The sequence below is a fragment of the Didymella exigua genome (assembly GCF_010094145.1).
Source record: "Didymella exigua CBS 183.55 unplaced genomic scaffold M421scaffold_10, whole genome shotgun sequence".
Lineage (NCBI taxonomy): Eukaryota > Fungi > Ascomycota > Dothideomycetes > Pleosporales > Didymellaceae > Didymella > Didymella exigua.
Window position 1 is genome coordinate 836,740 of NW_022984784.1, and position 26,738 is coordinate 863,477.

At 51.8% G+C, this 26,738-nt stretch overlaps 9 protein-coding genes across 9 annotated transcripts; 6 read left to right on the forward strand and 3 right to left on the reverse strand.

The window, feature by feature from the left end:
- Nucleotides 1–1,610: 1,610 nt before the first annotated feature.
- Nucleotides 1,611–2,630, forward strand: M421DRAFT_389644 (uncharacterized protein; the record flags this gene model as incomplete). The annotated part of the gene is made up of 4 exons (XM_033589971.1): nt 1,611–1,622; nt 1,675–1,875; nt 1,912–2,106; nt 2,227–2,630. 4 exons carry the CDS (start codon nt 1,611–1,613, stop codon nt 2,284–2,286), a joined length of 468 nt encoding a protein of 155 aa, XP_033450092.1. The 3' UTR covers nt 2,287–2,630.
- Nucleotides 2,631–2,671: 41 nt separating this feature from the next.
- On the forward strand, nt 2,672–4,548 carry M421DRAFT_419615 (uncharacterized protein). Its single transcript, XM_033592190.1, has 4 exons — nt 2,672–2,819; nt 2,869–3,034; nt 3,085–3,210; nt 3,259–4,548. The coding sequence occupies exons 1-4, from the start codon at nt 2,700–2,702 to the stop codon at nt 4,416–4,418; spliced, it is 1,572 nt and encodes a 523-aa protein (XP_033450093.1). The 5' UTR covers nt 2,672–2,699; the 3' UTR covers nt 4,419–4,548.
- Nucleotides 4,549–4,660: 112 nt separating this feature from the next.
- Nucleotides 4,661–8,440, reverse strand: M421DRAFT_4276 (glycoside hydrolase family 16 protein; the record flags this gene model as incomplete). Its single annotated transcript, XM_033594614.1, has 2 exons — nt 4,661–7,751; nt 8,427–8,440. 2 exons carry the CDS (start codon nt 8,438–8,440, stop codon nt 4,661–4,663), a joined length of 3,105 nt encoding a protein of 1,034 aa, XP_033450094.1.
- A 685-nt stretch (nt 8,441–9,125) lies between these two features.
- On the forward strand, nt 9,126–10,702 carry M421DRAFT_100284 (glycosyltransferase family 2 protein; the record flags this gene model as incomplete). The annotated part of the gene is made up of 2 exons (XM_033586497.1): nt 9,126–10,456; nt 10,513–10,702. The coding sequence occupies 2 exons, from the start codon at nt 9,126–9,128 to the stop codon at nt 10,700–10,702; spliced, it is 1,521 nt and encodes a 506-aa protein (XP_033450095.1).
- A 1,631-nt stretch (nt 10,703–12,333) lies between these two features.
- M421DRAFT_60019 (uncharacterized protein) lies at nt 12,334–13,701 on the forward strand (the record flags this gene model as incomplete). The annotated part of the gene is made up of 2 exons (XM_033595739.1): nt 12,334–13,438; nt 13,487–13,701. 2 exons carry the CDS (start codon nt 12,334–12,336, stop codon nt 13,699–13,701), a joined length of 1,320 nt encoding a protein of 439 aa, XP_033450096.1.
- Nucleotides 13,702–13,742: 41 nt separating this feature from the next.
- On the reverse strand, nt 13,743–15,930 carry M421DRAFT_419616 (uncharacterized protein). Its single transcript, XM_033592191.1, has 2 exons — nt 15,716–15,930; nt 13,743–15,662 (listed from the first exon to the last, which is right to left on the reverse strand). The coding sequence occupies exons 1-2, from the start codon at nt 15,907–15,909 to the stop codon at nt 14,036–14,038; spliced, it is 1,821 nt and encodes a 606-aa protein (XP_033450097.1). The 5' UTR covers nt 15,910–15,930; the 3' UTR covers nt 13,743–14,035.
- A 2,286-nt stretch (nt 15,931–18,216) lies between these two features.
- M421DRAFT_4280 (uncharacterized protein) lies at nt 18,217–20,186 on the reverse strand (the record flags this gene model as incomplete). The annotated part of the gene is made up of 3 exons (XM_033594615.1): nt 18,217–18,737; nt 18,786–19,802; nt 19,850–20,186. 3 exons carry the CDS (start codon nt 20,184–20,186, stop codon nt 18,217–18,219), a joined length of 1,875 nt encoding a protein of 624 aa, XP_033450098.1.
- Nucleotides 20,187–21,594: 1,408 nt separating this feature from the next.
- On the forward strand, nt 21,595–22,891 carry M421DRAFT_419618 (uncharacterized protein). The gene is made up of 2 exons (XM_033592192.1): nt 21,595–22,064; nt 22,115–22,891. The coding sequence occupies exons 1-2, from the start codon at nt 21,842–21,844 to the stop codon at nt 22,687–22,689; spliced, it is 798 nt and encodes a 265-aa protein (XP_033450099.1). The 5' UTR covers nt 21,595–21,841; the 3' UTR covers nt 22,690–22,891.
- Nucleotides 22,892–23,261: 370 nt separating this feature from the next.
- Nucleotides 23,262–25,957, forward strand: M421DRAFT_419619 (putative facilitated glucose transporter). The gene is made up of 5 exons (XM_033592193.1): nt 23,262–23,610; nt 23,685–23,945; nt 23,993–24,496; nt 24,549–25,328; nt 25,378–25,957. Exons 1-5 carry the CDS (start codon nt 23,458–23,460, stop codon nt 25,549–25,551), a joined length of 1,872 nt encoding a protein of 623 aa, XP_033450100.1. The 5' UTR covers nt 23,262–23,457; the 3' UTR covers nt 25,552–25,957.
- Nucleotides 25,958–26,738: the final 781 nt, after the last annotated feature.

Genomic DNA, 26,738 nt, shown 5'->3' on the forward strand with positions numbered 1-26,738 from the left:
GGACACTGGTTGTTGGTGTCTTGGTGCAACATCCTTCGGGCTTCATGCTCTTCGGATCATCCATATTGATTAACGCAGGTCTCTTCGCACAACAGCTACTAGAGCTTGCTGTCTTTAAGTGTTCTGTGATGGTTGTTGAAGCAGGTGTTGGCGCAACCGAGGAACAACACGGGCTAGGCTGCAAGGTCGCATTCGTGTTTGACTTCCTGGAAGAGTAGAAGGTGTTTACTACGCAGGAAGAGGTTCGTGTATCGATATATGGTCGTGAAGTGCTAGGAGTACCAGAGACTGGAACTGTTGCTGATTGCACAGGAAGCTGTTCAGTAGGCGTGGCGCTTGCCTGACCGGATCCGCAGCAACTGCCACTGTATGCCATGACGAGATGAGTCGATTTGAGAACAAGGTTAGCAGAATGGCGGAGCTTGGATGAGAAGAAAGGAAAGGGGCACTGGCAGCTCCCACTCATGGAATACATATGTTCAAGTCGATAACATATTGATATGTCATCGTTCTGGTGCTTGGCATGAGGGAAGTGAAGGCGTCATCGCTGCATACGGACAGACGGCTTTCTTTCCCTCTCTCACTTCACAAACCTAAGGAAAGACTTTCGCGCTCTTCATTGATAGCAGGGAGTGGCTCTGAGGAGCAGTCGAAGGTGAAAGAGAGGGCGGACACTTGCCTATTCTGGAAAGTTCTGATCAAGCGTCGATTGCGGGGGTAATTTTGACGCCATCAGTCCCGCGACCGGCGGCGCAGAAGGCGCAGCGCGCACAAAGCTGCTTTCCCGTGCTCAAATCGGTGAGCCTTGCGCGAAACCTTCCTGTTATCATAACTGAACGTCAATTGGCACACAGGGGATCCAAAAGACCTTCTTAAGCCCAGCCATCAATTTCTGAAAGCTGTTGCGCGGTGAGCGTGGTGTTGTTGACGCGATGAACGCGACGCGACAAAGCCCGACCGTCATAGCGAGCGGCCAGCGCCATCACGATGTCCCTCTCAGCACGTCTTCCCGAGCTTTGCGGAGCCGCACCTTGGTTGCCATTCTTCCGAGCGATGATATACGATGAAGCAGAGATGCCTGTCGAAAGAGCTCGTGATGGCCATTAGAGAGGTACGTCATGTCGAGCTCCACACCTTCCAACAGCCACGCATATCGATGCCATTCGAGGCAACGACAACAGGCCATTTCTGCCGAAGAGAAACGAATCATGCGTCTGTACGAGAGCTCTTGTCCTTAAGCTGGGCGTAATTCGAGTATACAGGCCCGTAGGCTGCCAGCAACTCGCTCATTCACACGATCCCGGATTTATAGGAGAGCAAAAACCACTCATAGCACCATGTCCACTACTTAGAACAGCGCGCTTTTCTCACAGTACAAGGTCACTCCGGATGTCTTGCCCAGCGATGTCGGCTTGCCATACGAGTTGATCGTCTCGTGGCCAGAGACGAAGCTAGATAGACCCGCTGAGGAGCTCGACCGCAATCAGACTCAGCCCCAGCTCAAGCTTTCTATGAGCCCAGCAGTTTGTATCCTTGAGCCGTTGTGTTGAGACACTGATGCTGACTTATGATTCAAGCCGCCTAAGCCTCTGGAGAATCTGGTACTTATCATGACCGATCCTGTAAGGCACACCGCAACTCGCTGCATGTCCTCAAGCCTGACATATTGAATAGGATCTCATGATGAACAACAACACATACTTTGATCAGGTGCGACATTGGCTCGTCACCGACCTCTCTACGGGCCCAGACGGTGCCTTAAATATCGATCAAGGACAGGAGATCTCGCCATACCTTGGACCTGCACCACTGCCAAACTACCTGTACTCTCTTCCCCATCGATACGTCTTCATCGTCGCGGGTGGATCTGGTCCGGTCCGTATCACGCCAGAAGATCTATGAGAGCTGCAGAAGACGTATATTGCCGCGATCTCAGGAAAGCAGGACGAAGCTCAGGATCTGAAGGGCCGCTGGGGTTTCAACGCGCAGAAGCTCATAGAGCAGAAGGGCTTGAAGGCGGAGGCTGCGAATGTCATGGGGATGCATGGCACGCTTGCTAGTGCGGTTACAAATGTAGGGCTTATGGGTCAGGCCGCGGTCAGCAAGGTAAGCTCCTATCGCTCTCTCAAAATTTACGGTCGATTAACCAAACGGGCAAGGTTTTCGGAAAGTGAAGTCAGACGTGAGACATGTACGAGATAACGCGATGACGTAAACCTTTAACAGAACCCACAGTCATCCGAAATTATATCGCTATTCAACTCATCTGAGATAAATATGTTCTGACCCGCTCTGCTTGGATACCTCTCACTGTATTTATAAATCCTTTCTGATACAGACTTAAAGCCATGTCCAAGATATTTGTCCTGCTGCTACCAAAGTCGCTCAAACGTAACAGGACTCATACAGGAGTTCGTGCCTTCACCAGCAATTCATTAAAGCGAAGTACTGCATTCAAGGAATTCAACGGTCACAGAGGGAAGGCTACCGTCAAGCGACGATAAGCACTGCCAAGCTCGGTCAAGCTTTGTTCTCACCTTCCTATTGAGGCAACGCTGGCTCCATCCTGCCCCACTTTGGGACGGTATAGACGAGAGAACTCGCTACTGCATCCTATGTAGCCGGATACGAGCTCGCGCTTCACCTTTAAAGTCTCTCACATTTGAATTTTGCCTCTCTCATCAGCTATCAAAAACACAATGAGGACCCCAACATTGCTTTGCGCTTTGGCAGCTACTGGACTCGCGACACCTCAATGGTACGGCAGACGCGCAGCAGATGCTGCACCAGCTTATGCCGCTCATACTATTGACCAGCCGGTACGTTGGCCAATGCTGTGCTACAACGATGGAATGCTAATTCCCTCAGATCGACCATTTCCAGGACTCCAGCCGCTATGAGCCGCACACAAAAGACACATTCAAGCAGCAGTACTTCTTTGACTCATCCTACTACAAGCCCGGAGGACCAGTGTTCCTATACATTGGCGGAGAGACTAGCGGTGAAAGTCGATTCTCAAACCTTCAAACTGGAAGTGAGTCGACCAATTGCGAAATCTGGGTACTCCTGTGTTGACGTCTGCAGTCATTCAAATCTTGATGCAGCAGTTCAATGGTCTTGGGGTCATTCTGGAGAATCGATACTACGGGAAAAGCTACCCTTATAATACCAGTACAACCGATGAGCTGAGGTTTTTGACGACTGAGCAAAGTGAGAACAGCCCTCGGTATGCCCGACTTGCTTCCTGACGTGTGACAGCAATCGCGGATAACGCCTACTTCAGGCAGCATGCTACTTTCCCCGGATTGAACAGCAGCCTGAGCGGGCCTGACGTCCCATGGATTATGTACGGTGGCTCTTTGGCTGGTGCATACACTGCTTTCACTATGAAGACCTACAACTCCATCTTTGCGGGCGGTATTGGTAGCAGTGCTACCACTCAAGCTCTACTCGAATACCCCCAATGGTACGACACCATCATCAAATATGGCCCTTCGGATTGCACTTCCCGAATCGTTAACATCGTGGACAAGATCGACGCTGTAGTTCGATCCGGAGACAGGCAAGCTATCCAAAAAGTCAAAGACGTTTTCGGACTTGGTGCATTGCAAAGTCTGGAAGACTTCGCCATGACTATCGCATTCCCCATTGGCGGACCTATGAACTACCCCACGAACACTTGGCAGGAGCTCAACTGGAACGAGACGTATGGCTCGGACGACTTTTGGAACTTCTGCTCCAACGTCACCAACATCGACCCGCCCAAGAGCATCAGTAGCGTCGATACCTTGCTCTCTAACTACACCAATGGCGAACCCTGGACTGGTCTGGGCGGCTATGCGGATTATATTAAGAAGGCTCTCCTCCCAACATGCGAGAGCGGCCGCATCGATAGCACAGACAGTGGCTGCTTCGGCACCCAGAACCAGACTTTCTATGCGGACGCCACAAATAGCGCATCCCGCTCGTATCTTTACTCATCATGCTCAGAGTCAGGCGGGTATCAAGTCGCTCCCAAGTCCGGTCCCTCCCTGATTTCACGCGTTTTGCAGAAGGAGTACACCCAGCAGTGGTGTACGTGGGCCTTCCCCGCTGGTCAGCACAACAGCATCCCCAAGTCACCTGAGCTGCACTACTACAACAAATACGGCGGATGGAACATCAAGGCTGAGAACTTGGCTCTGATTGACGGCAGCACGGATGTCTGGCTTGACCTGTGCTATCACTCTGACCTGGCGCCGAAGCCGAGGATCAGCAGTGACAAGTATCCAAGCTATCTCATCGCGGGGGCGGGACATCACTGGGACAGCTACGGTATCTTGGACGTCGATGCTGAGCCGGCGTACATCAGAGAGGCGCACAGGTGGGAGATCAGGACCGTCACTAGGTTCCTAAAGTTCTGGGCGGAGAAGCACTGAGCCAAAATTTTGCGAAGAATGCCTCTGGTAAGGCATTTCCAGGCATTTGCGTAGTTGAGACCGAGCATAAATGCATCGAACAGTAGTCTTGGAGCTTAGGATTACAATATACCACAGTGAAACACATGACCGTACATTTCATCGTGAGAAACCTTTACCGAAACGCGATAACATTGCAAAGACCGGGTCGTGCGCAGGTCTCCTGACTAGCTGCGATCGGCATTCTTACCCTTCGACTTCATCTAACCTCCCTCATTCATCACAGTACTGACCCCATACATGTCACCCTTCTCACCGTCCTTGCCAGAGAAGATTGACACGCTGCTGCACTGAAGTCCCGAGCTCCTGTTACTATTGTTTGCCTCAACGTCCTCCTTTGCGTCACCGTTGGCCTCGCGTCCGTGGAACAGGTCTTCTGGGAAGGGGAAGAGAGTGCGACGACGAGGTGGGCTCTTCTCCTGAGAGTTCATCCATACCAATGCAGTGATATCCTTGCCAAACACCTCGATCACAGGCGTGACAATCGGAAGCGAGCAGAAAAGGACCACGTATGATGTGACACCGACAATGGCGACGTTGATACCGTATGTGAAGCCGCGTTCGGCAAGGAAGACCATGAGCCAGCTGCCCCAACTCCAGAAGACAAGACCGTGAAGAAGGTAGATAGTGAAGATGTGAGGGAAGAGGACGAGCAGGGGCGGGGTGGACAGTAGCCACTGGATGCAGGTTGAAAGCTCGACAATGGCCTGCATGCCGCCTGCAAAGAGGAGACCATTCAGGCGAGGAGTATAGTAAGGTGGGTAGCCTGCGTTTTTCGTGTTCAAGAGCGCTTCACCAGTCGCTTCGTCAGGGTGGATGTCGTGTTCGGCAGTCGCAAAGTTGAACTCCATCCAGTTCGGTAGCAAATTCACTGCGAAGCCCAACGCGACGCAGAACCAAGCGAAGGTGAGAATAGGGTAATACGTGCCTGGGCGTGCGTACAGATACTTCTTGTACTTGTAGGTGACGTCGAGATCAGTGAGTAGTAAACCGAGCCACAGGTACGTCCCCCAGGATCGTGCGTACCAGTGGTTCAGCATGCAGAAGATGTAGAATGCGATACGCTTCCATGTGGTCTTCATCTCTCGCACGATGATTGCACCGAGCAACACCAGCCAGGTTCCTTGAAGCTGGACTGCAATTGTCCAAAGCACACCTGTGCAGTAATTAAACGTGATCTGGGGAACGGCATTTGGGACAAGATAGATGAGTTCCAGAATCTCGGAGATGAACTGAACAAAGTTCTCGTAGCGTGTGACGTAGGGCCAAGTTGACCAAGTCAGGGACGGAATGTAGCGCAGGTACTTGGTCGCGCCGACATCGACGAGGAAGTACTCCAATAGAGCAATTGTTGCAACAGGAATCATGAGTCGTGGTGTTCGGCGTACAGCAGACTTCGCGATGTCCTCGAGCTTGCCCTTTCTCAGATAGGAAGCAGTGAGGAATCGAGTGGAAGTTGTGAAGAATACACCGAGCCACATTTGGTTCAGAATGAACGGTGCGACGATTTTCTGTGCCCAGTACTCAGACTTCGCATGTTGTGGAGCGCCTGGTATAACGATGGCGGGTACGAAGGTGAGACCAAAATGCATTACAGTGACAACTATGGCACACAACGCAACAAGGCCGGCCAGGTAGTCGATACGCTCGCGCGGTGGTGGTTGTGCTCTCATGCGAGGTGCTGGCAAAGCTGACTCTGTAACCGTCTCCATCCGTATCTTTTCGGCAGTCTGTTGTGAGCAACAGGGCAGAGCAATCGTCTGCTCAGAGCCCATGCTGTTAAGGTAGCCCTTGTGTCCTTTGACCGTAGACGGCAAAAATTCGTTTCTGGATGGTGAGGACAGATTGATCTCGCTCAAGGTTGGTAGCCCATCCTTACCAAGTTCCAAAGTGCTGTTGAATGGAGACAGTACATACGGCGTCGTAGCACGGCTGTCAAAGCGCACAGAAGTTGCGCGAGAACCTCCAATCGGCGTCGCAGACCCAATGGTACATGTGGCACCGCTGGGTCCAATTTGCTCGATGGTCAAGTCGTTCGACTCGTACTTTGACGATGTTGGTCGACTTGGTGCCGGTGATTTCTTTGCAGGATCTTCTGAGTAAATATCAGTGACCTCGTGCGGAGCGTTCTTCTCGTCCTGAGATGTGGTTGGTGACTGCGCTACAGCCTGCGGGGCTCCATGACCCGATGACTTGAGCTGCGTCATGCGACGAATGAAAGTGTGCACAAGGAGAATGGTCGAAAGTGCAAGGCAAGCTACGGAGATCCAAAGCGCCGGCATCCGCTTGATACTCTTGTGAGGATCTTGTTGCCACTTCTCGGTGGCCGTGTCGGCAAATGCTGTGGAGCCACGAAGAGTGGCGTCATCCATCGAGCATGCCTCGGCGACTGAGCACCTAGCGGTAAAGTCGTCGCGAGCAATATCGTTCATGGACGAGGAATTGAAGAACATTCGAGTCCAGCCGACCTCAGCAACGGAGGTCCGACCTGGCGGGCCCCTCATGGAGAACCGATTGCCGGTAGACCAATGCTTGAGATACACAGGTGCAGGCACTGAGGGCATGCCCTTGTTGTCCTTGTGCAAGATCTGTCGAGTGAGATTGCCTCCAACGTAGAAACTGATATGATCTCTTGTCCAGTCGATGCGATACTCGGTGAAGTCCCATGGATTAACACTCCCATTGCTAAGGCGCCCTTCCAACGTTGTGTAGTTGTGATCTGCAGCTGTGCCCTCGAGAAGTTCTGTATAGTTGATGCCAAGGTCGCGCGTGGTGAACTCTCCACTGACAAAGGTACCGATCCAAGCCTCAGAAGCATCGTTCATGTTCATGACGCTGAGCTCAGTGACTTCAGTCTCGTTGTACTGCCACATCATCGACATTGCCGAGCCAGCAGATGTGCGTCTTGGTGACTTGATCAGCGTGCGGAAGGAGCCATATTGAATATCACGTCTTGCCGTGCGAAGGCCAGCTCCCTGAACGATGTGATCCTCGGTCGGCGGCCTCAAAAGGAGCTTCAGAGAATCGTTGCTGAGTTGAAGGTTCGCAGGATCGGAGCCCTGGCGGTAGATGGCGTTCCAGTCCTTCTCGTACTTGTTGCTGTACTGTTCGGCGACGAACTCTGAAGGCAGCCCATCTGTTTCGTTGAAGTAAATGATGATAGAGTCTGTGAAGAGTGACCCTGTGGCAGTATCGTAGAAACCACATGTACAGTTACCACCTCCACCAGCGACCTCACTAGCTGCGGGTGCAGCGTACGCAAGAATGCAAGCTAGTAAAGTGAACGCAAGCATGCTGAATGAGCGTAGCGACACAGAGAGTTCACACCCGGAACAAATAAAGGCTCATTGAAGAATCAGTTTTCATGCATGGAGTGAACTTGCGAAGAAGATGGACGAGGAACTCAGCCCAGTGGAGTGGCGAATGAGCCGTAGAATGACGATTCAGGTCCAGTATAGGGTGGGAACAGTCTGGCGGACTAAAGAGGAGCCATAGTTTGGTGTGAGCTGGAACGATCAACAATCTGTCGGCAGTGAGGCCTTTTGCCTATCAACACCACTATACAGCCCCTGCCTGAAGGCCAGGATCGGAAAGCTATTGAACGTGTCGCTAGTCCTTCCATTCGCCGAGGCGGACGTTTACCAGCTCTCTTGGCGAATCCCACCCCTCGTTACACTGGATAAGGGGGTCGTCTAGGCGAGCGGTGTGCTGCGTGGCCTGCGGGTCAACAATGGCCAGGTGTCGGGAGAAATAGAAAGAGTGGTCATTGTCGGCAGGTGGGGCGAAAACAGCGTTACAGTACAGTAGCACCAGGCACGACTGGGATGTGAGCCGCCAAAAACGCCATCTCGCACGGTCCCTCTTTCTTTCTCTCGCACATCATCGACTTTCTATTGAGCCCGCCTTCTAACCATGCACCTTGACATCTGGCCGCACTGGCTCTTGTCCCCCCAATCAGGCTGTACTTACCAACCGAGCGTCATCATCACTATGCGCAATGTCGCACTACAACAGGGTAGCGGATGCGGGACTACCTGCAGAGCTTTTCGAGCCTGCAGGACGCGTTATCTTTCGTCAGATTCAAGACTAGGAACCAGACCCAGCTGATATTACACTGCAGTAGATTTCAGGGACAGACAACAGCAAATTTTGGAGTTGGATTACACTCGGCCTTCCCCCACGGATGCGCCCCACCGACGGTATGAAGAAGTATTGCCAAGATGCACTGAAAGCGACGATCAGAATTGTGCCGAAGAGGATCTTGCATTCTCGCACCTGCAAGATAGATAAGGATCTGTGTTGCAAGACGAGTGATAAGACCCACTCTTAGCTGCCATGCAGCTCGGTGAATGCGACGAGGAGACCGACCGTGAGAGCAGACGGGAAGTGTGCTGATAAATGGCTGACTCTATTCCGTCATCATTCACTTGTTTGGTACTGGCATCTGTTTTTCCTTCTGTTGGTAGTCAATCGTCGCTACATCTGTTATCAATTCTTTGCCGAGCACATCTGGTGCCCCACCCAGTCTCCCCGTACTTTCCAATCCAACAGCTTGAGTCGACTGCTGGATCTCGACACCTCTCGACAGTCACCATTCGTTCTGGTTGACGTTTCACTTGTTCCGATCTCCACACTCGTGTCTCTCCCTGCAGCTTCTTCGCAGACACCATGTCGCAGACCAAGGACTTCAGCATCGATATTGGCGAGTTTGCACCGGTCACAACATCAGTCCAGCAAGCTTCAAGGAGAGGACGAACAGCTGGAAATGTTATCGAGGGTGTGTCCTCGTTCTTATCAGCGTGGACCCCGTTCTGCCTCGTGGCATCCTACTTTGTGTTCTCTACATGCATGTACATGTACTGCAGCGAGGGCTTGATCGCTGTGTTCTGGTTTATTTACATGTGTACAAACTTTTACATCGCCGGAGCGACTGTTCTTGAGGCCTTCATGAGTATCACTCCCTGCCGCGAGGCAAGACAGATCGTCACTCAGGCTGAAGAGAAGGGATGGCTGTTCCCAACGGCCCACAGCGAGCTCCCCATCCTGGACCTCGTCATTGTTGCGTACTTGCCGAACGAAAAGGACATCATCATGGACCGCGCCATCTACGCTTTGAAACAGCTTGACTACCCTCAAGACAAGATCCGTATCAACATTCTTTACAACACTCCTGTCTCCATTGAGCCTCTGGAGACAGAGCTTCACCAACTGTCTCTCAAGTACCCCCATGCTAGGATCATCAAAGTAGCCAACTCTACCTCGAAGGCGGACAACCTCAACTACTTCCTCACCTTGAATACCGGCTCCGACGTCATCGCCATATATGACTGCGACCACTACCCACACCCCAACGGCCCTCGCTGGGCAGCTGAGCGCTTCAAGGCTGATGCTGATGTCGATATCATTCAGGGTCGATGCGTCATCTTCAACTCCAACGACACTTTCCTCACGAGTATGATCGCCGTTGAGTTCGACAAGATCTACGCCGTTTCTCATCCAGGACGCTCTGCAATGTGGGGCTTCGGCTTGTTCTGTGGAAGTAACGGCTATTGGCGGACGTCGCTGCTTCGTGACCTGAAGATGGACGACTCGATGTTGACTGAAGACATCGACTCTGCTCTCCGAGCGTTCTCACGTGGATGCAAGACGGTCCATGATCTCAACGTCACATCATACGAGCTGGCACCTACTACTATCGGTGCCTTCTGGAAGCAGCGTCTTCGATGGGCACAAGGCTGGGCTCAGGCGTCAATGCGGCACTGCAAGATGATCTACAATGACATTCAAAATCCGTTACACGAGGGGGTCAAGCGAGACTTCATAGCTAGATTTGGCGTTCTCTCGTTACTACTCATCCGCGAGGCCTCGTATTACCTGGTCACGCAATACACGTGTCTTGTCCTATCGTTCGTCATTGTCAAGTTTCCTCGGTCCGGCGGTGATCTGTCGAAGCTTGTCTACTTCCAATATCCAGTATCACAATGGCTGTTCATCATCAGGTATGCCAATCTCCCCAGCTTTTGAGGCCTAGAATTGCGCTTACATCCTCCGATAGCTTGGTGTGCCTGGTAGCCACGCTTTGGATCACCAACCAGGTCAAATCCGAATTTGTCTCGAAGAAGATGATCATCATGTTCTCGATCATGTACCCGTTCTATCTGGTACTCTCGGCGACGATCGGCCTCTACGGTCACGCTCGACAGATTGTCAAGTACAGCTCGTGGAACCCGACCGCCAGGACGTAATGTGTATCTTGTACTCGTGTTCTGGTAGTCCTTCAATTCATGTATATAGTTTTTGTACTTTAAGGTCCAGAATGTGAGCACTTTCCATGACATTTGGTCGGCATGTTGTCATCAGCAGTATTTTGTGCATGCATGCATCACTTTTCCACGCGACGAGCTTGATTGATAGACCAAGTCGATCTTCTTCTTGCAGAACTGTGCGCTTATCGGCGCACGATTACACGCCGCGTCAATGAGTTCCTATCTCTACTTTCTCGACCCGGCTTTAAGGCGACAGGAACTATCACTTCAAATTATCTCACCATGTTTGGCAATTTCGACGTCAACTACTATGGTCTTCGGCGAAAGTAGAGTCCGATGGCCGGTGCGTGGGCTAGTGTACAGAACCCCCATTAGCTGTTTATAACAGATACGCACAAAGGGGTTCCTTCTAATAAGACAAAAGTAGCCCACTTATTGGTGCGATACCTGTTATTAATCTCGGTAGAGGCTTCGACAAACCCTTATCCAATCCCTGTCTGCACTGGGCATGGGACTCTACTTTTGCCGGAGACCATAGTATCTCTGTTGCCGGAGACCATAGTATCTCTGTTGCCAGAGTTGGCCTAGATCGAGATAGCTTTCGGGCTCACTCTATTATGGATCCAACGTGGCGTAGCCAAATCAAAAAATCGATGAACTTCGCTTGGCTAGCCCTACAAACGTTGATCTTAAAACGAGACCCACATGGCCTCGGGATGACTTTGTGTTCGCTGGCGGAAGCACCCGAGCGCCTGAGCCAATGCCGGCCGTTTGCTTGTCCACTAGGAGCGTTTGGTGGCTTATGCACCCCTTGACACCTAAATTTGCATCGGGAAATTGGTACCTATTGCTCTTGACGTCTACCGGTAATCCACAAAATGGGTCCCGGCTTTTTCAGCCGCAGTGGTACAGTCTCGCTGTAGTCAGGGGTCCGCACCTATCAGATCCTCACAACCTACAAATGTACCTGTCGTTCCCCCAGCCAGCCTCCCCACACACAAACCTCCAACAATTGCATGCGTTGCAAGGAAGGTTTTGGGGCTATGCGAATTCACCAATGAGGAGTTCAAGGTATACCGCCAAGCCGATCAACATCGCAAGCTCCCGAGGTCCCGTCACGGTAACATTGAAGATTTGGATCTGCCCGTCGAACAAATAACGCAAGTTTATGCTATCTCGACCAGAAAGTTCCTCCAACATGTCAGTCTTTAGCGTGCGCCAGCCCCACTAAGCATACTGGCGCGTATCTCAAGCAGGACGATGCGGCCAGAACTGCAATCAGGGTCCCCAATTCGCCTTGGCGGATATCAAACTGGTAGTCGAGCTTCGGGTAGCAGCTGAAACTGGGAACACCGTGCGTCGAGATGTTGTGCGAGCGTGACCGCATTATGCGAAGCCCTGTCAAGCTTCCGAGAACCAAGGGGTTGATCTCGGGTCTCCCCACGGAAAATCGGGGGTCAGCTTTGTCATGTGTAACGAGCGACACGTGTTTTGAAAACTCCTAGGCCCGTTGAAGGTCGTGCACAATTCCCTCTATGGTTGTTGTGTTCAAGAAAGTTGACTTTCTGGTCGAGGCATGCATTGACTGTCGTTCACGCTTCTTACCCACTATGAAGTCGCAACTCATATCCAATCCTTTGGCTTCGATCTTCAGCACTACAAGCTCGTTGTCGTCGACTCAAATCGCTTCGCAAGACTATCTCATCGGTCTGCGTGGTATCGTCGTTCTCCAGTCATTCTTGTTCGTTTTCTTTCAGGTCTTCCTCCCGACCGCGGTCCCGGACTCGAACAACCAAGATGGACCGCTCTACCAGATGATTCTCCGCAAGTCGTTCTCAGTCGTCTTCGTCAACGAGTCCTTGATATATTCCTGGATCATCTTCCTCTCCGCGCGCACAATCGCTCTGCCGTTCCTCAGCAACACGACCCGCGAAGTCTGTGCATCCAGCATCTTCCGCCGCGGTGTCAGGCTATGGCTGCCAACGTTCGTCGCCTTTTCGATCGCTGTTGCAGCTTTCACAGCCTCTGACACTAAGTACATCACCGACTTCTTCACCCGTACCGGCAACGTCTCCGCCGAGACACCAATGCGTATGCGCAACTTCCTGGTGTACTTCAACTCACTGTTCGACATCTTCTGGATCAATAAGCAGTACAGCGTTCAGGCTGCCAATAAAGCCTTCCCGTCCGGTACAATGTGGATCGTTTCTGTACTATTCCAGCAGAGCTACACAGTGTACATGACCATGATAATAGTGCCTTACACACGGCTGTCATGGCAACTCAAGGCGCTGATTTTCTTCATCCTGACAGCGTTCTGGGTCCAAAGTTGGGCTTGGTACAGTGTGACTGGTCTCCTGGTCGCTGATGCCGTGCTCAACATGGATCTCCAGGTCAAGTCGAGGACAGGTCTCAAGATCCGGAAGTGCAGCATACCGATGTGGCCATTGTATGCAGCTTTCGTCTTTACGGGCATCATATTGCAATTTCTATTCATCTCTTGGAAGCCGAGCATGCGCAACAACGAAAACCATGGGCACACGGGCTTGTATACTGAGGGCCTGCTCAACGAGGAGCAGGATCTTGACCAGCCTCTGGCTCGCGTTGACAATTACTTCTTCATGCTGGGGGCGATGCTGTTGATCGAGACATACGACATGCCTCGGAGATTACTGCGACTCAGTCCTTTAGTTGCACTTGGAAGGAGGAGTTTCAGTAAGTGATGGTGCAGGATTGTGTCCTTCAGAGCTAACAGTGTCGCAGGTGTTTTCCTCGTACAGCCCACCATTGTCTATACTGTTGGCATCAAGCTTTGGCTAGCGATGGATAATGCGGGCATGAAGAATGCGTTGAGTACGTTTGTAAGCTTCCTTGCCTGCGCATCTACAGTCGCGGTTACCTCAGAGGTCTTCTATCGAGTTATAGATCTCCCGAGCATTGCCGGGGCGAAGGCAATTTGGTCTTTCATGATCAAATAGTGCGAGAACATCTGTAACTGCGTGAGCAGTATCGGTCGGAGACTGTGATCAACGACTGTATTGCTATCTGTTGTCGTGTTGTGGTCTGATGTTACAGGAGCTCTCAGCTCTGAGGTAAGCGCACTTGCCCACCGGGCAGTACCTGCTACAATAGGATATCATGTGATCTAAGCCACGTAGTTACAACATCCGTATGTATATTCTGCACAGGCTCTCGTATTGTTCACGGCCATTTGGATTGGTGGCTACTGAACATACACGTAGCCTTTGAACGCTTGATCGTGATAGATACGACAAGATGATGAGGCATTCGATCCCTATCGACGCGTTTTCACTATTTGAACTTGACTTTGCTGTAGAATGAGCTGCCCTGTTTCTTGATCTCCTTCCCCATAGTCTTCCGGCCCCAGGCGCCACCTCCTGCTAACTGCGCAACGGCCAGGCAAATACCTGTGAATGGTATGGCCGTCAGGAAGAACCATCCATAAGTGTATTTCAGGGCGGAAACGCTCTCATTCATGCTGAAGAACGCGGAGACGAAGCTGAGCGGGATGAAGATAGTCGCTAACCAGGTCAATCGAGCCAGATTGTGGTTGTCCTCTATGCTTTGCTTTGTGTCTTCGATGTTGATCTCTGACGTTACAATGGCAGTAAGGCGGTCGATCCGGTCCTGTAATTCCTTGATGTTGTCCAAAATGCGATCAAAATCAGGTCGAATGTCTTCAAAGGCCTTGGGTTCAGTCGCTGCTGAAACTGAGGTGAGCCGCGCTGCCGCCGGTAAGGCCTGTTGCAATGCTTCAGTGACCATGTCTCGAAACACCGGGATATGACGTCTCCAAGTGTGTAGGCGTTTCAGAGAGTCTGCAATGAGTTCGCTTTTGGAGCGAAGATCGTTCTTCTCCTTCTCGCGAAACACTTCTGGGAGTTCCACCTCCCACTCAATCTGACTGACACGTGTCTTGACGTAGTCACAGACGATGAGCCATTCAGCACAAACAGTGTAGAGTGTCGGGTATGCTAAAACCTGCGGTCCAATTTCATGGACCAATTCAGCCTCGAACCAAGGGAATGCGGCGGTCGTTCGCACAATGTCCTTGTACCACGATCTATCTGAAGTTGGAAGTGGTGGTGCTCCTTGACCCATACTGGTGGTGGGCAGCCAGTTGGTACGGTCATGCCAAAGTGGTTTACCTTCTTCCATAGTTGGGTCCACCAGTACGATGCCCACTATCCCATCGCCACACTGCTTGTCTTTCCCAATCCAAATCGTTGTTCGCGTTCGCATGATGGAGACCACTGACTTTCCTATCAGATTACCCTTATTATCCTTAAGGACATCGCCCTGTGCGTCTCTTTGGACCTCGTCTTTATGAGCCCAGTGGTTATTGTCATTGTCCGGTCGTCTCAGGATATTCCATTTGTTGACCTCTTGTCTTCCATTCTCGTAGGATATTCCTGTCTTGTGATATCGAAGTCGCATATTTCGCAGGCGGAACCAGGAGCGCTGTTTCGTGCTAGCTGTCAAGCTCGGTGCTATGGCCCAAGGATCGCGAATATTATACCATACATTGTCTTCGATCTGCTCTCGAAAGAAAAGAGGGTCGACGTCAAATCTGGAGCCGAGTTGCTCGATCACCTCAGTCGAGAGATCTTCGACAATGAATAGTCGTAGCGGGGGAGCGCCCGGCGGATCGTGAGACAAAGCTGCCAAGGTTGTTTTCAGTTTGTCGGCCGAATCGATAGTGACGGGGACTGGCTGCGAGTCTTTTAGAGGCTTGTACTCGATGTACGTAACATTTGTCTTGGCGCGCCGGTCTTTCAATTCGGTCTGATTTTCAGGGAAATGGAGGTACCTCCAATGCAGTGGTGATGTTCCCACCTGCATAAAATCTGCTAGGTGACGCAATGGTCTCCAAGTACGAGACAGAGCCTTGACATGAGCCAGGTAAGGTTTGTCTCGCCTGTCATTTCATTAGCACAGCCGCGGCTCTGCACAAAGATGACCATGGCTCACAGGTCGTCGGTGTCCCAGGTTTTCAGCGTATCTTCATCATAGCAGGTTCCAATGTGATATGTCTCGCCATACTCGGCAGAATGTGGTATCTCTCTTCTTTGGCGTTGAGTGGGCATGTCAATTGTTGCAGGATTGCCATTCGAAACGATTGGCCGCGCCGGCCCCGTAGAAATCGATGCAGACTCTGAAGGCATGATCTTTTTGCTCTTGGCCTGTAAAGTTAGGAAGCACGAACGTGGCTCGCGACGGGACGACCCATCATATAGCCTTGCGCCATTAGGCGCGCATGGGGCCAAAATTAGGGCTGAGCGGCCAAGGCAACCCAGGTCGCGTGTGGTGTCAGAGCTCCATCTCACCACCGACACAGCAACACCGGTATCTGTGCGCAGCGCAAACATTGCGCACATCGTCTGACACCCATGATTATGGACCCGCGGTGGCGGCTTTTTATTCTCAGGCGAAAAGCCGTGTAGCAGTTGCTGGATCTATGTCCCCTCAAGTTAATGTTTGAGCCCCGCAGGCGCGCTTGTGAGCGCTAAAACAGTGGCTCTTGCCCCAGCCTCCCTCCCTGCCTCCCTCCCTGCCTCCTTCCTCCTGGATGTCACCACACTTTGACCAACATATTGTCGTCCGCGCAGCTGGTCGCCTGTCTCGGTGCGCGAAACGATCCTCGCAGCGAATTTCCGTCAATATGCTGTGCGGTTGATCACCATCTCTGCGAAGCGAACGACAGGCGAACGGCAAGCGAGCTGAACATCACAAATGCTCTCGGTCTTGTACCTGCCCACAGCAAGAATATGCGCATAATGAGGGAAGTTTTTCATATCTCATCTGAGATACTGAGAATACCAAACAACGACTCAGAGACTCAATTCGAGCATTGGCTATGACATCCCCCTCCTTCACATACGGCTCTAGTAGGAAACTGCTCATCAGCCTCCACACCTCCATACACCTTTTCCACCTCTTCTTCGACATCTCCAGTGTTTCCCAGGCGTTCTCGGAATCCCTCAACCACAGCCTAAATACATGCCTCTGTTTTCGTGAAGCCTCCGCGCGCACGGAAGATACTCTGGTTGTTTGCGAACTGCACGTTGCCTTTCTAGAGGTTGAATGAGATAGCTTACTTGTAACCACGTGGCTTAGATCACATGATATCCTATTGTAGCAGGTACTGCCGGTGGGCAAGTGCGCTTACCTGAGAGCTGAGAGCTTCTGTAACACAACAACACACAACACGACAACAGATAGCAATACAGTCGTTGATCAAAGTCTCCGACCGACACTGCTCACGCAGTTACATTACTTCAGCTAGGAAGTTTGGCGTGTCGAGCGCTTCGGCTCAGGCTTTGGTGATGGTTGGGATGTCGTTAAGAGTCAGGAAGGTTTTGGAAGCCGATGATTGTGCGGCGCGCGTATTGGACGATCAGATACTCAAAAAATGAGCCGGTTGTAAGCTGGTGTCGGAGAACAGGATGTGAGACATATGATTTGGCTCCGTCGCCGAAGCTGTTCCGCGTTGGAGTGAGTGAGTGGTAAGGTTGAGACACTGACTTCTCTGCAGGCCACGGCTCTGCTAGTGATCTGAGAAGGTCGGATCGAGCGCGAGCAAGTCAGTCTCATGAGCCTATGTGGCAGACTTTTGTAGGCTGGAGCACCAATCTTGCTCGCATCATATATTTTACGCAAGTCCTGGATTTGGTTGAGCATGAACTCTGCTGGCTTCCCACCTTACTGATTGTCCTGACGGCTGCGAACAGGCGCAATGTGCGATGCAACCCCGCCGGCGTAGGTGAAGATAATCTCTTCTCTTGTGTGAGTGGATACGACAAGACCGCGGGTGGCCTTGGAGCTGGAGACGTGGTGGATTTCCATGAGAGCTCTCACGTAGCTTGCTGTGAAGATCATGCAATGGGGACAGTTTTTGCTTGACACAACCTGGAGGCTTTCCCAAGCTCTTGAAGTGCTCCAGGGCGTTCTCTGTCTCTTCGAATAAGTTCGTGCGTCCAGAGTCTTACATCTCTTTGACTTTGAGGGGGGGCTTCATATCAACGTCGGTGGGGTGGCAGTTGACGTAAGAGCTGTGATAGTTCGAGATTTATTTTGTCACCTTTTTGGAAAGGATGTGATAGCTCACATCAGACTAACGTGTTCTACTGTAACGGTTGAGAGGAGAAGCAGATCACGTGTTGTTGGCGGTGGTCTGGTGCTACTTCCTCATGTTGTTGAGCACCTCTTACCTCAGCTGCATCACAAACACGTCATCAAAACAGACCCCGCAGCGAGCCTTGGAGAGCAAAGATACAAGCAGGAGAACAACACAGAGAACAACAAAATACACTCGTTATATACATTTGCCCTTGATTCCGCGACATATGCAGTATCTACCTCCCCTGCGCTTAAGACAAGCCGAGCCCTATTCCAGAACCCATGATTCAAGATCTACAATTGATGCCAGCTACTTGACCCTATAATCACGGCCCCAAGTGTCATTAGATGCTTCAGAGGTACAGAGCTGTGGGTCTGCGCTGGGCCATCCTCAAGAAGGTGGTGTTGCCAGTGTACATAGGCCATCCACTCGAAGCAGTACCGGTGCCGGTGACCAAATGAGGTCCGCCCGTAATCATGGGCATGCTGCCTGTACCAATCTCAAGTGGACCCCGATCTATCGTTGGCGTCGCCCCCGATGGCTGCTCAGTGACCTCAGGCTCAGACAGATCCTCAGCGGGGTTTGGCTCCTCGATAGGCTCTGGCTCGGGAGTCTCAGTGGGCTTAGCATTGTCTGGCCCGACTGGAACACAGGTCGAGAAGAGCGGCCATGTTTTCTCGAATAAGTCTTTCTCGAAAGAAGGAGCTTTGTTGACTTTGCCGGCATTGAGGTTTACATTAATGCCAACATCAGTGCCAAGTTGAACGCCAACCGTCTTCTGGCTGTTACAAACACCAACAGAATCGATGATGCCGGTCATCCTTGCTTCGAAGAAGGGTAGCTGGGCATCTACCGCAGCTTGGTAGCCCCATTCTATGCTTCGTTAGCAAACTTCTTCTACTCAGTGACACCTTTACTTACTGCCAAATACTTCGGCCTTGAGCTGAACACCAAGCTCACTCCACGCGCGAACGTTACCGTTGATCTCACCGCTGAAGACTGGTTCGACCTTCTCGAAGTCCGGTTCCCAGCCGCTGAAATTGTTCTCCTCTGGTTTGGTAAGCCTGACATCGACCTTGGCCTCGTCCTTGATCTTGGCTTTGGCACCCACGCTCATCTCGCTCGTGCCCTCAAGGGCCGAGGAACCGAGGTGAACGCCTATAGTGATAAAGGGGCCAATTTCGAGGATACCTGCAATCTTCAATGCCTGGACTGGAATCGAGATCTCCGGCTTCATGTCCCACTGCAGTTCTTTGCCCAACTTCCCGTCGGCACTGAGCTGCAGTTTCATCAGTCCGTTCACTCCCTGAGGGTGGATGTTGATTGTAGCGTCGTTGGGAATGCCCAACCAGTTTTTCTTGACGTCAAAGTCCGCAACGATAGTACCTTCTGTTATCAGCTCGAGATCGGCACTCAGTGCCATACCAGCTGTCTCTTTTGAATCTTTTGCGTAATTGAAGAGATTGCCTTTGAACGTATGCGAGATATCCATCTGAGTGCCATCGTCTCCTCGAGGCGCGAGATGAGGATGGGTTACGTTGGCAGTTGCCGGATCGACAAACTCGTGACCAAGGTTGAGGCTAAACGACTGCGCTATCTCATTCCATGGCTTTTCTTCCGCGGTGATCTCAGCTGTCAGTTTGGTGTCATCGAACTTGATGGCGCTGACGAGGTAGGGCGAGCGATTATCGCCTTTGTAGCACATATCGGGCTCTGTGACCAGCGTGAAGTGGTTGATGTCTGCATCGTCGATCCACTTCCAGGCTGATTTTGCGTACTTCAGAGAGTCTGTGTCACTGAACTCCAAGATCATAGGCTGTTCGGGCGTACCACAGCTGATTGACTTCATCCGCTTTGCGAAGTTCTCTATTGCGAGGATGTACTCGTCGTCAGTCTGTGCAGACATTGTGAAGTTTGCAACGAAGATGTTGTCACCAGCTACGACTTATCAGGCTTATGTGCAAGATGATTAATGTGACACGTACCATATCCACCCCAGAAGAATGTAGAGTGCTTAGCAGGATCGAAACAGCCATTCCCGGGCATCTCTCGTTTCTCGGAGCGGCCTCTCAAGAGCACACCAGGGTCACTGATAGCTTTCAGCTCGATTGAAGGCAGTGCTCGTTTGCCGAAAACATTTGGATAAAGCTTGCCAGGATCATCGATAGGGTCAAGATTGAAAGCAGCTACAGCTCGCTTGGCGACTGACTCGCCGCTTGGGTGATGGCCGGTACCCCAGGGCTTCAATTCCATGGCACTTGCTTCCAGAGCAAATGCAGTCGCCAATGCCAATATCAAAAAGCTACGTGAGTTGAAAGGCATAGTGTTGAGCTGCGGATCGAATCGAATAGAGTGGTTTTGTAACAAAACGTGAGACCTTCAAGGCCGTGCAAGAAATGTATTCAAAAAGAAGGTGTAGAGAAAACAAATATGTATGACTCGTAAGAGCTACTGTAAAGAAAGGATGTCTGGATAGCCTGAATGTCGACCTGGTGGCACCAGTGCAGCACTTCTATACTACGCAATTGACCGTCTCAAGACTATCAAACACATCGAACGTCTGCCATTAGCCCTTTGCACTGCCAAGAGACAACGGACATTTGAGGTCCGTCGTGCCTGGAGTCCACCGTTGGGTCAGCAACATAGACAGAGCTATGTGCTGTAGCGACATCATACGCAGATCCACGTAAGGGTCCGTAGTCCGATTGAGATAATCTTAACATCAAGCAACCTCTCAAGGCTCACTGAGCAGTCATCGACACCCAGTGATAATAGAAGGAGAGCTGCGCGGTGAGATGGTAGAGACCAAGGACCATAGATAGCTATAGCTGGGTCGACTTTGGCAGTAGTCTTGGCTATTTTCAGACACAGTCTCGCTAGAAAGGATGGTGATTGCGGAGACTTGCTGTGGTATGCATCTTAGAATAGCACAGCGGTGCAGCTTCGGGGTTCAATTAGATAACCTGAGACACACGGCGGCACTGTGGGTCTTATCAGGCAGCCATCGATCAAAGCATCAAATGTCGAGAGTTGGATTGAGCAGCGCGCGCAAGAGTGAGCATCGTCTTGGTTTCGATGCACGATTGACATATTTGTGTTGATGTGCAGTATGGTGATGCTGTGGAGAAAGGGACGGTGCGGGGAAGGTGCGACAGCGCGACGGAGCGCGGTCGCCGTCGGGGTCTTGGCCTCTCTGCGGCATGGTCTCTTCAACGCTGTTCTTCACTGCTACACAACACCTTGAGCGTCTTCAACTGCGCTTTGCTCATGTCAGCTGAGCCTCTGTGAGCAATTTCATATCTCGCAGATCATTTGTAATGTTTTGCGGTTTCACTACAGCCTGCATCCAGACCGTACGGCGTAGGCGCCAACATCGAGTGGAGATGAGCGTAAATGAGCGTCTTACAGCCACTCGTTTGCAAGAGCTCGGGAATCCCTTCCCTATCTCCAGTTGTTTTCCGATACTCTAGAAACTACTTTTTGATCCTGCCAGGCATGCCGGACATGGCTTGTTGAAGGTCGTTTTGCGAGCATGCAGCCTTGCAGCCTTGCGGCGAAGCAACCTCGCCTAGCACCTCCTCATTCAATTGTGCGGCGTTGGCATCAGCACAGCACGCATCCTGGTGAATACAGTCGATACGGTATCAATTAGCAACCTCAGGGCTATATGATTTGCTGTTCAAGTTGTGCACAGGTACGCTCGGGGTTCAGTCAGGTAGGTACGCCTGAAAATGTGGCGTTTCACAACTCCGTGCAGACCCAGTCGTCTTCACCACAAGGGGGCGGCGTAGTGTGGGGCTCGGATCATACGGTGAAGCAGAATATCTGGGGACATTGAAGCTGCTGTATAAGTTCAGAACGATGGTCTAGCAGACTGTCAGCCCTCAAGTCTCGCTCCTCAAGCTTCACACCAGCGATCGCAGTTGCATTCTCTCAACTTAAGCTTCACATAGTCTATCTCCATACACCCCATCAAGATGCGTTCCTCTACCGTTGTCGCTCTCCTCGCAACCTCAGCTGTTGCACAGTCGTCTAGCTCAAGCAAGCCCGAGACTGGATCTTCTGCGCACATCATCAACCCACTGGGCCTGCAGGTGTCCACCGTCACCATGCTTGGATCCAGCTCAGGCACGACCACCTATGTCAACTCTTGCTCGGATGCAGGCGTTCCTACTTCGTGGCTCTCCGAGGCCACGGCCGGTAAGCTATCCCGTATGTTGAACGTCTGTAACCAATTCTGACGTTAGAAGAAGCGTCCTCTGCTGGGTCTTCGGCCGCATCTGTGGCATCCTCAACGCGCTCAGTAGCGGAAACCCTCCTCATGACACCCATCGCTGCGCCATCAACGACCGCTGCTGCACGTCTCCGTCGCCGGGACGCCAACCTGCTCGATGGCCTCTGCGAGCCTCTCACAATCAAGCAGGCATCTGAGTATGCCCAGATTCAGCTGAAAGACCCTTCCGAGGGCGCCTGGACTGCTGAAGTCAACTGCAACTGGAAGGGCGCCCTTGGATCCGCTGACCTCACTTGCACTGCTGTTCAGAGCGGTGTCTTCGCGAGTGTCGTAGGTGCTCAAGGCACTACATCTGCTGTGCTCAAGGCGAGCGAGATTGCTGAAGCAAGCGTTATTCAGACCGTCGAGGTTGTGTCACCGGCTTCGAACTCTGCGAACCCAACAGCATCTGGAAGTCAGTCTGGCTCCACAAAATCTACCACCTCTGCTCCTGCGTCCTCTGGCGCTGCGGCTGGAGGCCCTCACCCCATAAGCGCGATGGCTTTTGTCGGTGGTGCTGCCGGTATCTTTGCTGCGGCGCTTGCCCTGTAAGCGCTAGCTGAGCGAGAATTTTGAGTCTGAATGGGGCCACGGAGGATGGGGTTGCATTTTGTAAGATCACGGGCGCGATTGTAGTGTGTTCGGTACAGGTTCACGGTTAGGCATGACTCGTTAGCTCTCATTTCTGCATCGGACGTCCCGCTGCTCTTCACACGAGTGTTCTTACTAATACATCCGCTTCACTGCTTCACGATCTATGATCCAATATTCAACGTGCATCACGTGCTAATCCGGCACTGTAGCGCTCATATCAATCCTTCAGTATGTTCAGCGTTGGAGTTCGGGGACTCCGATTCGATGGTGGTGGATCTTCTCCGCGTCCGGCTCCAGACTGGGGTTGTTAGGGTCATCAAGAGGTGGAGCCAAGCACGAGTCCACACGAGCGTGCCGATTTTCTTGGGAGAAGTACGAGATTGCCAAGCGTCGGCATATTACATACGTCATCCTCTTCTGATTGAGCTATCTGCATCTGGAAATTAGTGTGCCTATCAGACGAGAATGCTCCAATTACGGTTGAGCCGCAATCCGTCCCTGCCGTTTTACAAGCGCCGCAACACAGCAGACAGAGCGGCCATGATCAAAGTGAAAGGCACCCAACACGCGGGCGGGCTGTCTCCGCAAAGTTCTCCACTATAATGCTTGGTGGGGAACTATATAATCTTCGCCTGGGAGCCCAGCGTTGACCAAGAGACTTCGCTACCCAATCATTTCTTGTCAACTGCTAAGCAACTTCTTGTCAACCACTAAGCATCGCCACCCATGGCCGACGCAAAGGAAGTCGAGACCCTCAACTCAGGCCCACCCGGCTACAACGAGAAGATCGAGGATTCGGCTACGAAGCACAATGAGTTTCCCGTAGACACTGGTCGTCGCCAGTCGGTTGCTGTCAATATCGTCGAGAACCCGCTGAAGGTATGCGCAAACGTTTTGCGCTGAATGCAACACAAAGCTAGCTAAGCGTTGAATCACGTGCTAACGCGGTGCAGCGCGTCTCTCAAGAACAAGCTCAAGTCGACGCCGAAGCCTGGGCTGAGGCCAATGGCATGCCTGAACACAAGTCGCTCTTTGGCAGGGCAGCCTTGGTCGCGCGAGACCCCGATCGCTTCGAGCGCCTCGGTGATGCTCTTCCTGCTGATGAGCGCGATGCCCTGATCTACGAGCGCGATCACAAGTGGCACGGCTCCAAGATGTTGTGGTACTCGATCTCCCTGTGCGCTATCGGTGCCGCAACCCAGGGTTGGGACCAGGTAAGACTGGGCATCTGTTCACCTCAAACATTTACTGACACAAGCAGACTGGGGCCAATGGCGCCAACCTGTCCTTCCCCCAGGAGTTTGGTATCAACGAAGGTGCCAAGAACGAGTGGATTGTCGGCCTCATCAACTCTATTATCTTCTTGACTGCCGGTCTTATCGGTGCTTTCATCGTCGACCCACTCAACCACTGGCTCGGTCGCCGCGGAGAGATATTCGTCACGGCTCTCTGTCTCACGGCCACTCCTATCGGTTCTGGATTCGCCAGGACGTGGCAGGAACTCTTCGCCGCGCGTTTCGTGATGGGCATCGGTATTGGTGCAAAGAATGCCACCGTTCCTATCTACAGTGCCGAGATGGCGCCAGCCCGCATCCGCGGCGCTCTTGTCATGTTCTGGCAGTTGTGGGTTGTCATTGGCATCTTTCTCGGATTCTGTGCCAATGTCATTGTTAAGGACACAGGTGACATCGCCTGGAGGCTGCAGTTGGGCTCTGCGTTCATCCCCTCTTTTATCCTGGGCGTGGGTATCTTTTTCTGCCCAGAGGTCAGTTCATTCTTCACATAGGCTGTATGCCTCCGCTGACAGTTCACAACAGTCTCCTAGATGGCTCATGAAGCACGGAAAGATGGCCAAAGGTTTTCAATCAATGGACAAGCTGCGCGCCCACAAGATCATCGCGGCCCGTGACTACTACTACTCCAACGTCATCTACGCTGAGGAGCTCCGTGTCGCCGGTGACAGCAATTACTTCTCCCGTCTGCGCGACTGCTTCACCATTCCTCGCATTCGACGCTCCAACTACGGCGCCTCCACTGTTATGCTTGCGCAACAAATGTGCGGTATTAATATAATTTCCTTTTATTCGTCATCAATCTTCGAGCAAGTCGGTTACAGCGCCACAGAGGCACTTTACGCTTCCCTCGGTTACGGTGCGATCCAGGTCGTCTTCACAATCCCCACACTGTTTCTTATCGACACCAAGGGTCGTCGAACGCTGTGTCTCATCACATTTCCGCTGATGTGCATCTTCCTCCTAGCCGCTGGTTTGTCGCTCCTCAACAACGATGAGACCTTGAGCCGAGGCGCGCGCATCGGTCCTGTGGTGCTCTTTGTCTACCTTTTCACCATCATGTACTCTTTGGGCGAGGGACCGGTGGCATTCCAATACAGCGCAGAGGTTTTCCCCACGATCCACCGTGAGCAGGGCATGGCCTGGGCTGTGTGCATCAACAACACCTTTGCCGGTATTCTTGGCCTCACGTTCCCGCGTATGCAATCCGTCATGACGCAGACTGGTGCATTCGGTTTCTATGCTGGATTGAACCTGATTGCCTGGTTCATGATCTTTGCCTTTGTGCGTGAGACGAAGCAGCTTGTAAGTCGCCGCTCTCATCTCATCAGGCTTCCTGCTAACATGCTCTCAGACGCTCGAGGAGATCGACCAGGTTTTCTCGGTCCCGACCAAGCAGTTCCTCGGCTACGAGATGAAGGTCTGGCTTCCATACTTCATCAAGCGCCACCTGCTCCGCCAGAAGGTTGTTAAGCCGCCGCCGATCATCGAGAAGGCCGGCAGCACCGACTCTCTCCCCACAGCCTAGATGCCTGGGACGAGACGAGCGTGCTTGTATACGCTGCGCTGTGTGATACATCGGAATGTGTAGACCACATAAACGGATGGACTTGATAAATATAGACTCTAGAGTCAGCCTTGTGCATAACGGTAGATGCAGTTCGAAGAGCGAACTGTTACGACACCCCAACGATAAGGACACCCTTTCTCACTTTCGACCATACTTCTATCCCCGTAATCCCCTTCTAAATCCAAGCTTGACAAAAAGACACCAACTGCACTTAGAAATGTCGAATAAGAAGAGTCAGGTGCTCAAAGATACCACAGTCATGAGTTTAGTGTGGACTAGCAGACTGCTAAAAGGACCAACGTTCCTCGCCCAGCACAGCCCCGCCATCCATATCAAGGGTGCCCTCATGCTACCCAAACTTGTCGTAAGGTGATTCCTTTTGTGGTTTCTGTGCATGTCTGTGAAATTGTAATGGATGACTACACCATATGCACACCCACTTCAGCTACTCGGTTCTTCATGTATGTTGCAAAGTCGGACGCCATGCATTGCCCGCAAAGACACAAACCCGTCCAGCTAATGAAAAGATCCGCACTCCTTCAGCATCCCCGCCAACCGTCACCGCGTCAAACCATGCAGCGCCGACAACAGCATGACGCAGGAGCAACGTTGATCAACCCGGCAGAGGTTTTTCCACGAAGCTCTTCAAGTAACTGGAGTTTACAGAAAGCGGAGAAGGAGAGCAGGGGTGGTATGAGGGGGAGTACAACGAGGTGGTGTGGATTACTAGGAAGTGGATTGAGGATTTTATTTTTCATCAACACACTAATCGAGTATAGGATGCAGGCTTCGTGCATATCTTATATGAAGCGTGCAGTGTTGTGTAATGAGCTCGATTTACCCAGCATTGTACGTATGGGCGTGCTTATTGTACAGTCTCGATTCATCTGCAGTCCTTTCGACTCCTCACTATACCTTTTGGTTGTTTATTTATTTCATCGCAGAAGATTCCTGGAATACCAGAACTTCAAACAGATGTTTGGTTCTGATCGAGCCCCCGCTGGCTCTTGCGAGCCCAATGATGACCACTGAACTGGTCGACCACAGAGTGCTTGGAGTCTTTGAGTTTCTCCGGGGTGTATTAGTTGGTTCATTCAGCTCGTGCTGAGCAAGTAGCCTACGCTCAAGGTCTCTCTTCTTCTCTT